At 44.9% G+C, this 19,092-nt stretch overlaps 1 protein-coding gene across 35 annotated transcripts in view; it reads right to left on the minus strand.

Moving 5' to 3' along the window:
- S100PBP (S100P binding protein) overlaps nt 1–19,092 on the minus strand; it is a 42,663-nt gene that overhangs the window by 1,550 nt on the left and 22,021 nt on the right. For 28 of the 35 annotated variants that reach the window (XR_016211136.1, XR_016211135.1, XR_016211144.1 and 25 more), the window contains one exon: nt 1,793–1,880. Coding sequence is in view for 21 of the 35 variants with exons in the window: in XM_070078820.2 (XP_069934921.2) it covers nt 1,793–1,880 (88 nt within the window). In the remaining 14 variants the exon portion in view is untranslated. Of the gene's footprint in view, nt 1–1,792; nt 1,881–5,216; nt 9,698–12,576; nt 14,688–19,092 lie in introns of those variants that run through there. The other 7 variants (XM_089301064.1, XM_089301065.1, XM_089301063.1 and 4 more) reach the window with 3 other exon arrangements.

Below are 19,092 nucleotides of genomic sequence, written 5' to 3' on the forward strand. Positions count from 1 at the left end.
AGAATTCCTGGAGTCAGGGTCCCACAGGTGGTTATGACATAGCAAGGCTTGAAAGTAAATTTAACAGGACTTGACATTTCCCTATCACTATATGCAAGTACCTGCTGTATTCTTTAAACCACTCATCTCACTTAATGCTAGTGATAACCCTACTAGGAAAATACTCTGATTAACTTCTTGTGCAGGTAAGGAAATGGAGTCTCAGGTTAAATCACCTGGCCAAGGGCATAGAGTAGAATAAGAAAAGCCTGAATTTGAATTCACATCTGATCGCAGAATTTATTTAATAACAATTATACTACACTGCCTTTCTGAGAACTACTGTGATCTTGGCAACTATAGTGAAATAAAAGGGGGAACATGCCTGATATGGTAAGAACAAAACAAAAAACAGCAAGGAATCCAGTGTGACTAAAGCAAAGTAAGTAATAGGGAGAGTAGTAGTAGACGAGGCTGATGAGCTGAGGCCAAAGCATACAGGCCTTTACAGCGGGTTCATTTTTAATTTATTTTTAAAATGACTTATTTATTTGAAAAGCAGGTTTACAGAGAGAGGGACATACAGACAAATCCTCCATTCACTAGTTTACTTCTCAAAAGGCCACAATGGCTGGGGCTGGTCCAGGCCAAAGCCAGGAGCTTGGAATTCCATCCGGGTCTCCCACATGTATGGCAGGGGCGCAAGGACTTGGGCCTTCTGGTGCTGCTTTCCCAGGTACATTAGTAGGGGGCTGGATCAAAAATGGGCAGCCAGGACTTGAATCGGCACTGACATGGAATGCCATTACAGGAAGCATTGTGCCACAACGCTAGCCTCTACCATGGGTTGTTTGTTTGTTTGTTTGTTGACAGGCAGGGTGGACAGTTAGAGACAGAGAAAAAGGTCTTCCTTTGCCATTGGTTCACCCTCCAATGGCCGCCACGGCTGGCGCGCTGCGGCAGGCGCACCGTGCTGATCCGAAGGCAGGAGCCAGGTGCTTCTCCTGGTCTCCCATGGGGTGCAGGGCCCAAGCACTTGGGCCATCCTCCACTGCACTCCCTGGCCACAGCAGAGAGCTGGTCTGGAAGAGGGGCAACCAGGACGGAATCTGGTGCCCCGACCAGGACTAGAACCCGGTGTGCCGGTGCCGCAAGGCAGAGGATTAGCCTAGTGAGCCGCGGCGCCGGCCTACCATGGGTTTTAAGGGTGGGAAGATGTGAGATGGAAAGCCACTGGAAAACACTGAACAAGGAAAAGAATCTGATTTAGGCTTTAAAATAAACTCAGTGTGGCCTGAGAATAGTAGACAGCCAAGGGCAGAAGCCGGGAAGCACATTTAGAAAATTGCAAAAATCCAGGTGAATGAAGAGAAATGGTCAGGTTTGGGATGTATGTGCAGAGCATACAGGATCTGCTGATCCACTGGATTTGGAGAGAGAGAGAGAGAGGAGCCAAAGACAACTCCAGGGTCTCTGAGTAACTGAATCAAAAGTAACTGAACAATTCTCTAAAGTCATAATTACCAAGAATCCAGATTTCAGAACCTGGAAAGTCCTTTGACATCAATAGCCTAACATCTTCACTTTACCAATGTGAGGAGCACAGAAGTGCAGTGACTTGATCAAAGCCACATAAGCTAGTTAAATATCTCAAAGCCAGTATTAGAACCCAGGCTTCCTAAATTTCAGTCCAATTTTTATTCCCTAAATGTTTTTTTCCCACCTCTGGAATTAACAATTACAACTGCAACACCTACCACATTCTCTCTACTGTCAAATTCTATCCTTTTCCTCCTTCTAGTCACCTACTCACCGCATAGTGAGATCTGAAGGATGCTGCCGCTTCGGGTTCTGCATATGATGAACTTGATCCATCAAGGCATATAGCTCTCCCAAGGCACCTGTGACACAGAGGGTCCGTGGTTAGGAAGCAGCTGAGTGAACTACTATGACGATGGTCCAGGTCAAAGCACATGCTTTCAGGGTAAGAGGAAATAGGCACTAGTCACAGTATCTATCTACTTATGATTAAAACAAATGGATCCAGGCCGGCGCCGCGGCTCACTAGGCTAATCCTCCGCCTAGCGGCGCCGGCACACCGGGTTCTAGTCCCGGTCCGGGCGCCGGATTCTGTCCCGGTTGCCCCTCTTCCAGGCCAGCTCTCTGCTGTGGCCAGGGAGTGCAGTGGAGGATGGCCCAGGTGCTTGGGCCCTGCACCCCATGGGAGACCAGGAAAAGCACCTGGCTCCTGGCTCCTGCCATCGGATCAGCGCGGTGCGCCGGCCGCGGCGGCCATTGGAGGGTGAACCAACGGCAAAAAGAAGACCTTTCTCTCTGTCTCTCTCTCTCATTGTCCACTCTGCCTGTCAAAAAAAAAAAAACAAAAAAAAACAAAAAAAAAACAAATGGATCCATACACACAAAAACTATGACATTTTATAACACAGAAATTTTTTTCTAACCACAATGAGATAATGATTTCAGGAAAAGATGCAGATTCATTACATTAACTAAAATGGAAGTTTCTATGTAGTTAAAAATGACCACCAAGGGTGACATATAATTGACAAAACGAAAAAAGTACTTGAAACATATTTGGCCAAAGTTTCTATTTTTTAAGATTTGGGGCTGGCGCTGTGGCACAGCGGGTTAATGCACCTGGCCTGAAGTGCCAGCATCCCATATGGGCGCCAGTTCGAGTCCTGGCTGCTCCACTTCTGATCTGGCCCTCTGCTATGGCCTGGAAAAGCAGGAGAAGATGGCCCAAGTCCTTGGGCCCCTGCACCCACGTGGGAGACCCAGAGGAAGCTCCTGGCTTCGGATCGGCGCAGCTCCAGCCATTGCAGCCAATTGGGAAGTGAACCAGCGGATGGAAGACCTCTCTCTCTCTCTCTGCCTCTCCTCTGTGTAACTCTTTCAAATAAATAAATGAATCTTTTTTAAAAAATATTTATTTAATTATTTGAAAGGCAAGGTTACAGAGAGAACGGGAAAGACAAAGATCTTTCATCTGCTGGTTCACTCCCCAAATGGCTGCAAGTCAGGAGCCTGGAACTCCATCCTAGTCTCCTATGTGGGTGGTAGGGGCCCAAGCATTTCCACTGCTTTTCCAGGTGTGCTAACAAAGAGCTGGATCAGAAATGGGGCAGCCCAGACTCGAACCCTATGGGATGCCAGTGTCACAGCTTAACCCTCTGCACCAGACCCTGCCTCTGGTCTTAGTTTAATGTGCTTTTTAACAAAGACGAGTCTCTTAATTAAAAAAAAAAATCAAGAACATGAATAGGCAACTAACAGAAGTAATACAAATGATCAAAAATCCTAATGAAGCAGTAGGCATTGTGGCACAGTGGGTAAGGTCACCACAAGGGATACTCGCATCCCATCTCAGAGCACCAATTGAGTCCTGCTTGCTCTGCTTCCAGTCCAGCTCTCTGGGAAGCAGCAGATGATGGCTTAAGTAATCAAGTCCCTATCACCCATGTAGAGACCCAGATGGAGTTCCTGGCTCTTGGATTCAGCCTGGCCCAACCCTGTTCTTGTAGCCATTTAGGGAGTGAACCAGTGGGTGTAAGATCTCTCTCTGTCACTCTGCCTCTCAAATATTTTTTTTTTTTTTAAAACAAAATGAGGGGCTGGCGTTGTGGCACAGCAGCTTGAACAGCAATCTACAGCGCCAGCATCCCATATAGTGCCAGTTTGAGTCCTGGCTGCTCCACTTCTGATCCAACTCCCTGCTAATGAACCTGGGAAAGCAGCAGAAGATGGCCCAAGTCCCTGGATCTCTGCACCCATGTCTGCCTATCCCAGCCCCAACCATTGCAGCCATTTGGGGGGTGAACCAGCAGATGGAAGATCTGTCTCTCCTTTCTAACTCTGCCTTTCAAATAAACAAATCTTTTTTTAATTTTTATTTTTTGACAGAGTGGACAGTGAGAGAGAGAGACAGAGAGAAAGGTCTTCCTTTGCCCTTGGTTCACCCTCCAATGGTCGCCATGGCTGGCACGCTGCGGCCGGCGCACCACGCTGATCTGATGGCAGGAGCCAGGTGCTTCTCCTGATCTCCCATGGGGTGCAGGGCCCAAGCACTTGGGCCATCCTCCACTGCACTCCCTGGCCACAGCAGAGAGCTGGCCTGGAAGAGGGGCAACCGGGACAGAATCCGGCGCCCCGACCGGGACTAGAACCTGGTGTGCTGGCCCGCAAGGTGGAGGATTAGCCTATTGAGCCGCGGCGCTGGCCCAAATAAACAAATCTTAAAAAAGAAAGAAAAGAATGTTCAATCTCACTAATACAAAAAGAAAATATTACTCTCATTCCTTGAGGGAGAACATAAATCCAAAGTGAGTTTTCCCTTTAGGGGAAGTAGCTCTAAATTAGAACATTCCTTACTTGCTAGAGTTGTTAAACTAGAACCAAAGGTCTCAATTCCAACTGCCTTCCCTCTATCCTTTCACATCACTAGCACCTCACCCCCTGTAGGCTCCCAAAAAGAACATTTCAGTGGAACTGGGAGATAACTGGCTTTGTAAAACTTTCAAGATCTGTTTTTTCGTATGAAAGCATTATCAGACAGGCACTAGATGGAAATTTTGTGTTTATCAAAATGGAACCACAAGATTATTTGTAGACCATGTCCTTCACCTCCGTCATCGCCTAACATTTAGATCCTACCGAAATGCCTTGTTAAAGGAAACTAGACATACTATAGACTTGCTACAAGGAAATCCATTTACATTAAACAGAGAAAAGAAAGAACAGCCAGTTGGGCCCGAGGAGCCTAATATACAAATACTAGGAATGAAAGTTCAGCAGCTATAATTTACATAACACTTACCATGTATCTGGCATGTTCCTATGTGCTTTTACATATATTAACTCACTTATTCTTTTTAAAAAATAGATACTTATTTATTTAAAAGGCAGAATGACAGAGGGGGAGAGATAGAGATTATCCTGCATCTATCAGTTCACTCCCCAAATGCCTGCCAACAGCCACTGGTAGGCCAGGCCAAACCCAGGAGCCAGGAACTCCATTCAGGTCTCCTAAGTGGGTGGCAGGAACCCAAGTACGTGGGCCATCATCTGCTGCCTTCTCAGGTACACTAGCAAACTGGATGGGAGGCATGGAATAGCCATTACTAGAATTCATGTACTCTGCAATGGGATGCAAGCATTTCAAGAGGTGGCTTAACCCACTGGCACTACAATGCCTGCCCTTCATTTATTTATTTTTTTTTTTTTTACAATAAAACTATAAGGTACTTTCCCCATTTTACAGACTAAGAAAACTATTAAAAAAATTTTCAAGAAACTGAGACAAAGAAAGTTAAGTAATTTGCCCAGGTCATACCACTAGTGACAGAACCAAAACCCCAACAATACAATACCACCGTAGGCTTGAATTTCCTTTAAAAAATTTCTAGGACTAACATTTCATAGTTGAGATCAGAAAGCAAGAAAAATACTGAAATGTGTCTCCTGTACACCCTCTTGGTACTTAGAACAGGACTCAGTAACTGTCTCAGATCATGCAACAAGAAATGTTAAGTTTTCATTACCATTAAGAACTTACTGTTCTAGTCCCAGGTGCTTAGGCAGCCGCAGGTTACAATACAGATATGGCTAAGTCCAAGAACCACACCAACAACAACCAGTCCCGAAAACGGCACAGAAATGTAATCGAGAAACCCCAATCACAAAGATATGAATTTCTTAAAGGGGTGGACCCCAAGTTCCTGAGGAAGATGTGTTTTGCCAAGCAGCAAAAGAAAGCCTGAAGATGATACATGCCAACAACGCCACGGCTATGAATGCATGTGCTGAAGCTATCAAGGCCCTAGGATCCCAAAGGGTGTCAGCTGCAAGCTCGACTAACTTGCCTACATCACCCACCCCAAGCTTGGGAAGCGTGTGAATGCCCACGTTACCAAGGTCTTAGGCTATCCTGGATAAAGACCAAGACAAAGGCCAAGACTGAGCCTCAAATGAAGGCCAAGGCCAAGGCTCAAACAAGTCCCAGGCTGCATGCAGAGCACCAGTTCCAGCTCAGGCTCCTCCCAAAGGTGCCCAGCCCCCTAGGAAAGCTCTGTAGTAACAGCCTTTGCCTGCCAGAACTGCCTACAAGCACAGAACTGCTGTGACCCTGGGCTGTTGTGTGCATGGGCTAATGTCCTCCTGTGCTGTCTGTAGAAGGAAGGAAGGGAGGAAGGGAGGAAGGGAGGGAGGGAGGGAGGGAAGGAGGGAGGACTTACTGTGTCAGAGTAGGGTTACCTTATTACTAATAAAATTTTAAGATTTAGTAGTCTAAAGATTATGGGAGCTAATGTGCCAGGACTCAAACTCAGGTGGAGCTACTAACCCAAAAATCTTATTTTAGCTCATAACTTCAACCTCTTCCTCCAAATTTAGAGATGCTAACAAGAATGGAAACATTTCAATTTTTTCTTCTCTTCACAGTCTCTAACAGATGGGCTTTCTTGGACCCACAATCAGTATCATGGGTTTATTTTAAGTTGTGGCTAAAAGGTGGTGAAGACTGTCCTTTGTTTTTTATCTAAGAACAAAATCAGGAGAAAAAAAAATTAACTTCAGGAATGGGATCTGTAATCCATCTAAATAATAATCTATAAATATGAGCTGGCTGGTTTTGGGGAACATCGAGGGGAACAACTATCCTTAAAGAATCAGAAGTGAATCAATTGTTGTGTCACAGTAGAGGAGAGAATGGAGAATCCCGAGTGCCTGCTATGCCAATTCTGACAGGCTTTCTAGGTTACCATATTTTGTACCACAGAGAATCTCTTGGCTGGCTGAGGTCTACAAAGTGTTCTGTCACAAATGGGTCATTAAATTAATCAGATACTCTCCTTTAAAATGTGAATATGAGCTGTAATAATGGGAATCAGAGAGAACAGCACAGGCAAAGTTCTGAGAGAGAACAGTCACCAGCAATAGGTAGAAGAAATACTGGTCAGAGAAAATCTGAATATGAACAAAGGCACCCTCTCCCGAGAAGTATGGTACTTGGCTCTATGGCTGATTCTTTTCACAATGAGGCCTTGTGATGTTGTTGAGGGTCTAATATTCAACCTCTTCTGTAAATCCTGAAACTGAGTTACTTGAAAGCAATCTTAGGGGGGCAGGTGCTCAGCACAGCACTGGAGTCCTCATTCGGGATGCCCACATCCTATATCAGAGTGCCTAGTTTGAGGCCCAGCTCTTCTACTTCCAACCCAACTTCCTGCTAAAGTGCATCCTGGGAAGGCAGCAGATGATGGTTCAAATGCTTGGGTCCCTGCTACATACATGGGAGACCTAGAATGAATTTCTGGCTCCTGTCTTCAGTCTGGTCCAGCACTGGCTGTTGTGGGTATTTGGGGAGTGAATCAGAGGATAGAAGACCTCTGTCTCTCTGCCTTCCAAAGAAAATAAAAATAAATTAAAAAAAAATTTTAAAGCAATCATACTTTGTTTCATTCAGTCTAAGAAGACTGAATAAAGGGAAGAGGAAAGGAAAAATGTGATGCAGGAGCCATGGACTACTGCTTTTATTAAACAGATTACCAAAATAAGAACAAAAAAAATGTAAGAAACAGGAATGCATGTGTCACTTCTAAGTCAACAAAACTGCAATAATCTAGTACAAATCTTAATTGAATTTCCTCATAGACAAGGCAAAAAGCTTTTAAAAGAAGCAATTATTATATAACTCATCTTTGAAGTGATTTTACATGGGTTTCTGATTGACACACAAATACCAACAGTCTTGGTAAAGGCAGAATTAAAATTTGTAGAATTTATGGGCGCCAGTTCTAGTCCCAGTTGCTCTTCTTCCAGGCCAGCTCTCTGCTGTGGCCCGGGAAGGCAGTGGAGGATGGCCCAAGTGCTTGGGCCCCTGCACCCACATGGGAGACCAGGAGGAAGCACCTGGCTCCTGGCTTCGGATTGGCACAGCTCCAGCTGTTGTGGCCATTTGGGGAAAGAATGGAAGCAAGACCTTTCTCTCTCTTTCTGTCTGTAACTCTGTCAAATAAATAAAATCTTCAAGATGGATGGGGGACTTTGCCTCCTACTGTGAGCAACTAGAAGCTGGGCAAAAATATATGAAAAAATCTATAAAACTGCCTTGAGACTGATCAGAACTGCGGCTCCAGAAGGGATCAACTAAGCTGAGGCTGGAAACTTGTTATGAATCTAATTGTCCAAAAAAAGCTTTTTAAAATATCTTTTCTATTATTTTTAAAAGATTTATTTATTTGAAAGTCAGAGAGAGAGATGGAGAAACAGAGAGAACGAGCGAGCTCTTCCATCTGATTACTTCTCAGGTGGCCACAATGGCCAGGGCTGGGCTAGGCCAAAGCTAGGAGCCAGGAGCTTCTTCTGGGTCTCACATGGCCTGCAGGGGCCCACACACTTGGGCCACCTTCCGCTGCTTTTCCCAAGCCTTTAGCAGGGAGCTGGATCAAAAGCGGAGCAGCAAGGTTTCAACTGGTGCCTATATGGGATGCCAGCTTTCCAGGTAAAGGCTTAACCCACTATGCCACATCGGACTGCTTTTTAAAAAGGCAGGGGCAGGAGTCTGGCCTAGAAGTTAGGACACCACCTGGGACATCCACATCTTATTTTGGAGTCCCTGGATTTGAGTCCTGGCTCTGCTCTGATTACAGCTTTCTGCTGGTGTGGACCTTGGGAGGCAGCAGTGATGGCTCATGTAGTTGGGCTCCTGCCACCCACACGGGAGACCTGGATTGAGTTCCTGGTTCCTCATTTTAGCCTAGCCCAGCCCTGGCAGCTGTGGGCTTTTGGGAAGTGAACTAGTAGTGTGAGATCTGTCTGTTGGTCTCTGTTTTTCAAACAGATAAAACTTTTTTTTCCTAAAATGAAGGCAAAACAAACACTTCCTAAATAACCAGAGGCTTCACCACCAGCAGATCTGTACTATGAGAAATATTAAAAGATGTTCATCAGGAAAAAGAAAAATAATACCAGATGGAAACCTTTATCTATAGAAAGGAAGCAGCAGCACTAGGGAAGGTACTTGGTACAGCAGTTAAGACACTGCTGGGGATGCCTGTGTCACGTATCACAGGCCCGAGTTCAGATCTTGGCTCTACTCTCGATTCCAGCTTCCTGCTAAGGCATACAACTGGAGGCAACAGCTGATGGCTCAAGTGAGTTGGTTCCTGTCAGCCATGTTGGAGACCCACATTGAGTTCCGGGCTCCTGGCATCAGCCTGGCTTGGCCTCAGGCTGTCTCTGGCATGTGGGAAGTAAATCAACATATGGTAGATCTCTGTGTCTCCTTGTCTTTCAAAAAAATAAAGAGCACTAGAAATGTTAACTACATGAGCAAATATAAAAGACTTATTATTCTCATTTTTAGAATCTCTTTAAAGAGATAATTGACTAAGGCAAAAATAATAATGTATAACATGGTTTATATATAAAACAAAAGCACACACAGAAGGAGGGAGACTTGGAAGTGTCTAATTTTTTAAATTTTTATTTATTTGAAAGGTAGAGTGACAAAGACAGCGAAACAAAGATCTTCACTCCTCGAATGGTTATAACAACCAGGTGTAGGCCAGGCCAAATCCAGGAGCCAGGAATCCCTTCCTCACCTCCCACATGGGTGGCAGAGGCCCAAGTTCTTGGTCCACCTTCTGCTGCCTTGCTGCCTTCCCAGGTTTAGAAGCAGAGTAGTTGGGACCCAAACCTGCATTCCAATAGGAGACGCTGGCATCCCAAGTGGCGACTTAACCCACCACACCACAACATAGGCCCCTGGAAATGTGTGCTGCCAGGATAAATATAAATGATACATTACTTGTAAACTACAGAGCAATAGCTCTCAAAGTGTGTTCAAGGATCCCTGGGATTTTCAAGACCCTTTTGAGGCTTTACTAGGTCAAAATTATTTTCATAACACTAACATGTTATTTGGCTTTTTTAAAGATTTCTTTATTTGAAAATCAGAGTTACACAGAGAGAGGAGAGGCAGAGAGAGAAAGTCTTCCATCCTCTGGTTCACTCTCCAATTGGCCACAACAGCTGAAGCTGCACCAATCTGAAGCCAGGAGCCAGGAGCTTATTTTGGGTCTCCCACGCGGAGGCAGGGGTCCAAGGACTTGGGCCATCTTCCACTGCTTTCCCAGGCCACAGCATAGAGAGCTGGATCAGAAGCAGAGCAGCCGAGACTCGAACCAGTGCCCATATGGGATGCCAGCACTGCAGGAGGCAGCTTTACCTGCTACGCCATGCACCGGCCCCGTTATTTGGCTTTTTCATTTATATTCTCTCACAGGTGCATGGTAGAGCTTTCTAGAGGCTAGGTGACAGATTATCAAATTCACAATCACAAAAAGAGAATCCAGTAGTCTCCAATAAAGCCATATATTAAAGAGTGTCACCTTTTCATAAATGTGCTTTGTTTAGGTAGATAGCTATGTGTAATAAATATACTAATATAAAAGCAGAGTTACTTATAATATGTTACTTATGTTAATAGGCAATGAGCTTGTTATACAAATTGAAATAAGCATCAAGATGGTAGATTTAATACAACCAAATGTGAAACTGATTGTGAGGCTGGGGGGACAAAAGCAAGATTCAACTATAAGCTGTCTACAGACATTGCGTCAAGCACATAGACAAAGGTAAGTCAAAAGTCAAAGGAAGGAGCCGGCGCTGTGGCTTACCAAGTAAAGCCACTACCTGCAGTGCTGGCATCCCACATAGGTGCCGGTTCGAATCCCGGCTGTTCCACTTCCAATCCAGCTCTTTGCTATGGCCTGGGTAAGCAGCAGAAGATGGCCCAAATGCTTGGGTCCCTGCACCCATGTGGGAGACCCGGAGGAAGCTCCTTGCTCCTGGCTTTGGATCAGCACAGCTCTGGTCATTGTGGCCAATTGGGGAGTGAACCAGTGAATGGAAGACCTCTCTGCCTCCCCTTCTCTCTCTGTGTAACTCTGACTTTCAAATAAATAATTAAATCTTTTAAAAATAAAAGTCAAAAGAAGAGATGCGGGACTGAGGCACAGTGGTCTAAGACTCCGCCTGCAGTGCTGGAATCCCATATGGGCTCAGGTTCGAGTCCCGGCTGCTCCATTTCCGATCCAGCTCTCTGCTATGGCCTGGGAAAGCAGAAGATGGTGCAAGTCCTTGGGCCCCTGCACCCACGTGGGAGACCCAAAAGAATCTCCTGGCTCCTGACTTCAGATCGGCTCAGCTACAGCCACTGGCAGCCATTTGGGGAATGAACCAGCGGATGGAAGACCTCTCTCTCTCTGCCTCTCCCTCTCTCTGCCCTTCAAACATAAATAAAAATCTTTAAAAAAGAAAGAAAAGTCAAAGAAAGAAAAAAATGCAAACATAAGTCAAAACAAAAGAAAGCTAGGGCCCAGCACTGTGGTATAGTGGATTAAGCCAAAGCTTGCACCACCAGCATCACATATGGCCACTAGTTAGAGTCCCAGCTGCTCTGCTTCTAACCCAGTTCCCTGCTAATGTGTCTGGGAAGGCAATGGAAGATGGCCCAAGTACTTGTGCCTCCACCACATATGGAGACCAGGAAGGGGTTCCTGGCTCCTGGGTTTGGCCTGGCCCAGACCTAGCCATTGCAGACATCTGGGAAGTGAACCAGTAAATGAAGATCTCTGTTTTGCTCTGATTTTCAAATAAATAAATAATACATCCTTTTTTTAAAAAAATCTAGAAAACAAAAGCAAATTAAACTCAAAAAAAAGTGAAAGAAAAGAAAAAACAAAGTGAAAAATATCAATGAAACAGAAAACATGATGGCCACAACTAATATAAAAATATGACTAAAAACTTACTTGCGGGGAGTGAGGGGGTCACTAAAATTGATAAATTTTTAGATATAATGTTCAAGAAAACAAAGGCACAATGACCAACATTAAAAATTAAAGAGTAAGGGCCAGTGCTATGGCACAGTGGGTTGCAGTGCTGGCATCCCATATGGGCATCAGTTCGAGTCCTGGTTGCTCTACTTCCAATCCAGCTCCCTACTAATGTGCCTGGGAAAGCAGCAGAAGATGGCCCAAGTCTTTGGGTTCCTCCACCCTCGTGGGAAACCTGAAAGAGGCTCCTGGCTCCTGGCTTTGGATGGGTTTAGTTCCGGCCATTGCAGCCATTTTGGGAGTGAACCAGCAGATGGACGACCTCTCTCTCCCTCTCTCCCTCTCCCTCTCCCTCCCTCCCTCTCTCTCTCTCTCTGCCTCTCTGGAACTCTTTCAAATAAATAAAAATCCTAAAAAAAAAGTATTACAAATTATTAAGGAATAATTCACCAAGACCAAATGAATTTATCCTAGAAATAGAAGTTGGACTAACAAGTAAAAATTTAAAAATAGAATGCAACCAAGTACAAAGGAAAAACACTATATGATATTCTAAATAAATGCAGAAAAACCATTTGGTAAGATTCACCACTCATTCATGAGAAAAACTCTCACCAAAACTTTGAATATGAGAACTTTCTCAAACTGATAAAGGACATCTATGATAAATATACAGCTACTAACATACTAAAAGTTCCAGTCAGTGCAACATGGGAAGAAAGGAAATGCTCATAAGTTGGAAAGAAATGTTGTCTTTATTTGCAGATAATATTACCATGTAACACAACAAGTTCTAAGGAATCCATTAAAATGTTAGCAAAATTTAGCATGGTTTGTACGATACAATATCAAAATATAAAATCACTTGTTTTCTATATGCCGACTGGAAATTAAAACATAAAAGTCTACCATTTACAATAACATAAAATGAGGGTTATTTCCAAATGTTTGTGTAAAAATGGAATTCAGTTTATCTTAGCACAAAAAACTTTGAAATCCATACATATGAGGGGTATTTAAAAAGCTCATAATAAAATGTGTATTATGAAAAAATTATGCGGGGATTTCAAAATTTTTGAACCTAAACAAATTTATTATTTAAAAAAAGTTTGATGAAGTATTTAATTTTAAAATAAGACTTATTTATTTGAAAGTTAGAGCTAGAGAAAGAGAGAAAAGGAGGGATGGAGAGAGGTATTCCATCCACTGGCTCACTCCCTAGCTGGCTGCAACCATCTGGGGCTGGGCCAGGCTGAGGCCAGGCGTTTCTTCAGTCTCTCACATGGGTGCAGGGGCCCAAGCACCCAGGCTGTCCTCCACTGCCCTCAGAGGTGCACCAGCAGAGAGCTGGATCAGAAGTGGAGCAGCTAGGACTTGAACCAGCACCCACATGTGATGCCGGCACTGTGGGCACAACACCAGACCTGACGATGTATTTATTTGAAAGAAAAAGCAAGAGACAGATCTTTCATCCCCTAGTTCACTCTACAAATGTCCGTAATAGCCAGGAGTGGGCCAGGACAAAGCCAGGAGCCAGGAACTCTATCCTGATATATCCCACAAGAATGACAGGGGCTCTAGTACTTGGGCCATCATCGGCTACCTTCCCAGGACATCAGCAAGGAGTTGGATTAGACACAGAGTAGCTGGGATTCCAACATGGGATGCTGGTATTGCAAGCAGCAGCTTTACACATTGTACCACAACACCAGCATCCAAATGTATCTTTAAATTCCATTTTCCATGAACTTTATGTTAAGGTACCCTTGTACTTAATTAATGAATTTAAGAGAACATGTATAAGATCTTTAAAATATAAGCTATAACAATTCCATTTTTTTTTTTTTTTTTTTTTGACAGGCAGAGTGGACAGTGAGAGAGAGAGAGACAGAGAGAAAGGTCTTCCTTTGCCGTTGGTTCACCCTCCAATGGCCGCCGTGGCCGGCGCGCTGTGGCCGGCGCACCGCGCTGATCCGATGGCAGGAGCCAGGAGCCAGGTGCTTTTCCTGGTCTCCCATGGGGTGCAGGGCCCAAGCACCTGGGCCATCCTCCACTGCACTCCCTGGCCACAGCAGAGAGCTGGCCTGGAAGAGGGGCAACCGGGACAGAATCCGGCGCCCCGACCGGGACTAGAACCCGGTGTGCCGGTGCCGCAAGGCAGAGGATTAGCCTAGTGAGCCGCGGCGCCGGCAACAATTCCAATTAAATACCCAGCAGGTATACTTGAATTGACAAGCTAAAGCTGGTGCTAATAACAACAAAAGAGCTCAGGTGTTGTGACACAGTGGGTTAAGTCACCACTTGGTATGCCTTCATCCCGTATCAGATCAAGTCTCATCTCCACTTTCAATCCAGCTTCCTACAAATGATCCTGGGATACAGAAAATGATGGCCCAAGTACTTGGGTTCCTGCCACCCACATGGGAGAGCTAGATAGAGTTCCAGGCTTGGCTTTGGCCTGGACCAGTTGTGGTTTTTGTAGGCATTTGAGGAGTCAACCAACGAATGCAAAACCTCTCCCTCTGTTACTCTTTCAGATAAATAAAACTTTAAAAACATATATAGAGATGACAAACAAGCACATGAAAATGTACGCTGTACTTCAATTATAATTCAAAAAGAAGAGATATCGTCAGAAAATGATAAATTCATCCATAAAATGCTATGAAAACGGAATAAAACAACAAAGAACTTTTGGAAAGTATAAACATAAATAGGGAAATAAAGAAGTCAATAAAAGGATAAAAAGATATAGTTGAGAAAACATCCCAGAGTGAATAGGCAGAACAAAGATGGAAAGAGACTCAGAACATCAATCCTTGAAGGTTCAGTATCTATTAGGAGTTCCTGAAAGAGAACAGATAATGGAAAGAGGAAGAAAAACTATAAAAAACAACAACAACAACAAAAAAAACAACTTCCCAACTAAAGACTACGTTTTGCAGGTTAAAAGGCCCACTGAATTTCTAAAATAAGGAATGCAATAGGGGGAAAAAAGACCATGTCAACACATCTCAATAATCACTACAAAATTTTAGAATACAGTAGATAAAAAGAACACAGATATTTTCAGAGAGGAAAAGGTTAAGTCACACACAAAGGAATTAAACTGATTAGCTTTTAAAAAATGTTTCTTATTTTTCTTAAAGATTTACTACTTGAAAGGCAAAGTGGATAGAATGAGAAAGAGATATTCCATCGGCTAGTTCACCTCCCTAAATATCTGCAATAACCAGGCTGGAACAGGACAAAGCCAAGAGGCAAGAATTCCATCTGGGTCTCCCATAAAGGTGGAAGGGGCCCAAGACCTTGAGCCACCATCACTGCTTCCCAGGATGCAACAGCAGGAAGCTGGATGGGAAGCAGGGTGGTCAGGACTCAAATGGCACTAGGACATGGGATATAGGACGTCACAAGCAGCAACTTAATCCACTGTCCAACAATGCCCACTCTGATAATAGCCTTTTTAACAGCAACAATGAATGTATGCCTTAAGAATTATGAAAAAAAAAATGGTTTTCAATTTATAACTCTATACCAAATATCAACCAGATAGGAAGATAGAATAAAAAGGTTTTTAAATATGTAGAGACCCCAAAAATGAATCTCCTATGCTTTCTTCCTTAGAAATTCTTAGAGGATATATTCTACTGAAACCAAAGAACAAGAGAGGAAAAATAGGGGCTCCAGAAAACAGAATTCAGGGCAGGAGGACAGCAAAGGGAAATAAATGCTAGGACTCTCTAAGCAAGGCTAGAGTACAAGCCCTGCAGACTACAGCAGAACAGAGGGTCAAGCAAGAGGGTCTCCAGAAAATAAGACATGACAGAATACAGAGTGTGTTTCAGCATTTGTGAGGGTAGAGGAAGATTAAGTTCTAAGATTAAATAGGGGGTCAGTTCGAGTCCCCACTGTTCCACCTCTGATCCAGCTCCCTGCTAATGTGCCTGGAAAGGCAGCGGAGGATGGCCCAAGTCCTTGGGCCCCTACACCCACATGGGAGACAGGAATGTAGGTTCCCAGCTCCTGGCTTCAGGAAAGACAAGCTCCACCCTTTGCAGTCATTTGGGGAGAGAACCAGTCAATCTCTCTCTTTCTCTCTGCATTTAAAATAACTAAATAAATCCAAAACAAACAGAAGTGGAATGGTAGTTTACAGGAACTAGGGGAAGGGAAGAATGGGAAATGTTTAATGCATGTAGTTTTTTTTTTTAAGATTTATTTGAAAGTCAGAATTACATAGAGGAGAGGCAGAGAGAATGAGAGGTCTTCCCTCCGCTGGTTCACTCCCCAGATGGCCGCAACGGAGTTGTGCTGATCCAAAGCTAGAAACCAGGAGCTTCCTCCAGGTCTCCCACAAGGGTGCAGGGGCCCAAGGACTTGGGTCATCTTCTACTGCTTTCCCAGGCCACAGCAGAGAGCTGGATAGGAAGTGGAGCAGCCGGGTCTCGAACAGGCACCCATATGGGATGCCGGCACTTCAGGTCAGGGCATTAACCTGCTGCGCCACAGTATCGGCCCCAATGCATATAGTTTCAGAACTATATGATGAGAAATTTCTGCAGAGGGGCCAGTGTTCTGGCTTCACAGGTTAAGCTGGTTGCCTGCGATGCCAGCATCCCACACGGGCTACAGTTCATGTCCCAGCTGCTTTGCTTTCCATCCAGCTCCCTGTTGATGCACCTGGAAAGGCAGAAGATGGCCCAAGTATTTGGGCCCCTGCCACCCATGTAGAAGCCCTGAGTGAAGTTCCTGGTTCCTGGTTTGGGACCGGAAAAACGGTTTCACCTGCTACATCTCAGCGCTGGCCCCTTGAACTATACTTTTTAAGATTTACTTATTTGACTAGCAGACTGATACAGAAAGAGGAAGAGACAGAGATCTTCCACTTGTTAGTTCACTTATTTTATTTTTTTAAAAAAAGATTTATTGGGGCTGGTGCTGTGACATGCCAGGTAAAGCCACCACCTGCAGTGCTGACATCCCATGTGGGCGCCAGTTCAAGTCCCGGCTGCTCCACTTCCAATCCAGCTCTCTGCTATGGCCTGGGAAAGCAGTGGAAGATGGCTCAAGTTCTTGGGCCCCTGTACCTGCGTGAGAGACCTGGAAGAAGCTCCTGGCTCCTGGCTTCAGATCAGCACAGCTCCGGCCATTTCAACCATCTGGGAAGCAAGCTAGCAGATGGAAGACCTCTCTCTGCCTCTCTATAACACTGCATTCAAATAAATGAATCTTTAAAAAAAATATATGAGCCTTTTCTGGGTGTAGGGAGCCATCTTCTGATGCTTTTCCAGGCCATAGCAGAGAGCTGCATCAGAAGAGGAGCAGCTGGGACTCAAACCAGCACCCACATGGGATGCCAGTGCTGCAGGCCAGGGGTTTTTACCCACTGTGCCATATTGCTGGCCCCCAGTTCACTCTCTTTCAATAGCTAAGGATGGTCCAGACTAAAGCCAAGCCCAGAACTCCATTTGGGTTTCCCTCAGGGGTTGCAAGAGCCCAAGTACTTAGGCCAATCTCTGCTGTCTTCCTAGGTGCACTGAAAGCAGAATAGATGTGCAAGCCTTATAGCATGGAGGATTAAGCTGCCGCCTGTGACTCCAGCATCCCATATGGACACCAGTTGAGTAGGCTGCTCCATTTTTTTTTTTTTTTAAGATTTACTTATTTTACTTGAGAGTCAGAGTTACACAGAGAGAGGAGAGGCAGAGAGGTCTTCCATCCGATGATTCATTCCCCAACTGGCCGCAACAGCTGGAACTGTGCCAATCTGAAGCCAGGAGCTTCTTCCGGGTCTCCCACGTGGGTCCAGGGGCCCAAGGACTTGGGCCATCTTCTACTGCTATCCCAGGCCACAGCAGAGAGCTGGATTGGAAGTGGAACAGCCGGGACTGGAACTGGCGCCCATATGGGATGCCAGTGCTTCAGGCCAGGGCATAAACCCACTGTGCCACAGTGCCGGCCCCTGCTCCACTTCTGACACAGCTCCCTGCTAATGCACCTGGGGAATCTCCACTTCCAATCCTGCTCTCTACTGCACCTAGGGAAGCAGCACAGGATGTCCCAAGGGCTTGGACCCCTGCACCCATGTGGGAGACCTGGATGAAGTTCTTGGCTCTGGTCTGGTCCAGCCCTAGCCACTGCAGCCACTTAGGGAATGAGCCAGTGGATGGAAGATCTCTGTCTCCCTATAATTCTTTTAAATAAATCCTTTAAAAAAAAAAAAAAAAAAAGCAAGCAAGTCAAAGAGCCAGGGCTCAAACCAGCACTCTGATGTAGGATGCCAGCATTGCAAGCAATGGTTTAACTAGCTGTGCCACAATGCCCTCTAAACTATACATTTAAAAATGGTAAATTTTATAGTTTTACTATAATTAAGATTAATGAAGTAATTTCAAAAGGAATGAGAACCAGCTTGAAGAAACTAATACCCAGTCAAATCTGAGTTAAACCGAGCACCCCAAATAACAGCAACTACAGTTGACTACAATATACTTCTTAAAAAAATTTATTTATTTTGAGAGAGTTAGAGAGAAAAGTCTTCTATCTGCTGGTTCATTCCCCAAATGGCAACAACAGCCAGAGTTGAGCCAATCCAAAGCCAAGGGCTTCTTCTGGGTCTTCCACCAGGGTACAGGGATCCAAGCACTTGGGCCATTTTCTACTGCTTTTCCAGGCCATAACAGAAAGCGGGATCAAAAGAGGAGCAGCCAGGACATGAACCGGTACCCATATGGGATGCTGGCATTGCAGGTGGAGGCTTAGCCCACTATGCCACAACGCCGGCCCCAACTATAATATACATTTTCTTTAAAGATTTATTTATTTAAAAGGCAGAGTTAGAGAGAGGCAGAGAGAGAGAGAGAGTCTTCCATCCCCTGGCTCACTCCCTAGTTGGCCGCCAATGACTGGAGCTATGCTGATCTAAAGCCAGGAGCCAGGAGCTTCTTCTGGATGTGCCAATCCAAAGCCAGGGGCTTCTTCCAGATGTCCCACCAGGTGCAGGGGCCCAAGGACTTGGGCCATCTTCTGCTTTCCCAGGCCATAGCAGAGAGCCAGATCCGAAGTGAAGTGAAGCAGCTGGGACTAGAACCGGCGCCCATATGGATTTGGCACTGCAGGTGGCAGCTTTACCCGTTTCGCCACAGCGCCAGCCCCAATATAATATACTTTCAAAACTTTAGGGAGTCATAATGAAACTAAAAAAATAGAAAGACCTGGAGCAGGTGATTTAAAATATTTACATACTTTA

Source organism: Oryctolagus cuniculus, chromosome 7 (assembly GCF_051225735.1).
Source record: "Oryctolagus cuniculus isolate XC-2025 breed Fujian yellow rabbit chromosome 7, ASM5122573v1, whole genome shotgun sequence".
Classification (NCBI taxonomy): Eukaryota; Metazoa; Chordata; class Mammalia; order Lagomorpha; family Leporidae; genus Oryctolagus; species Oryctolagus cuniculus.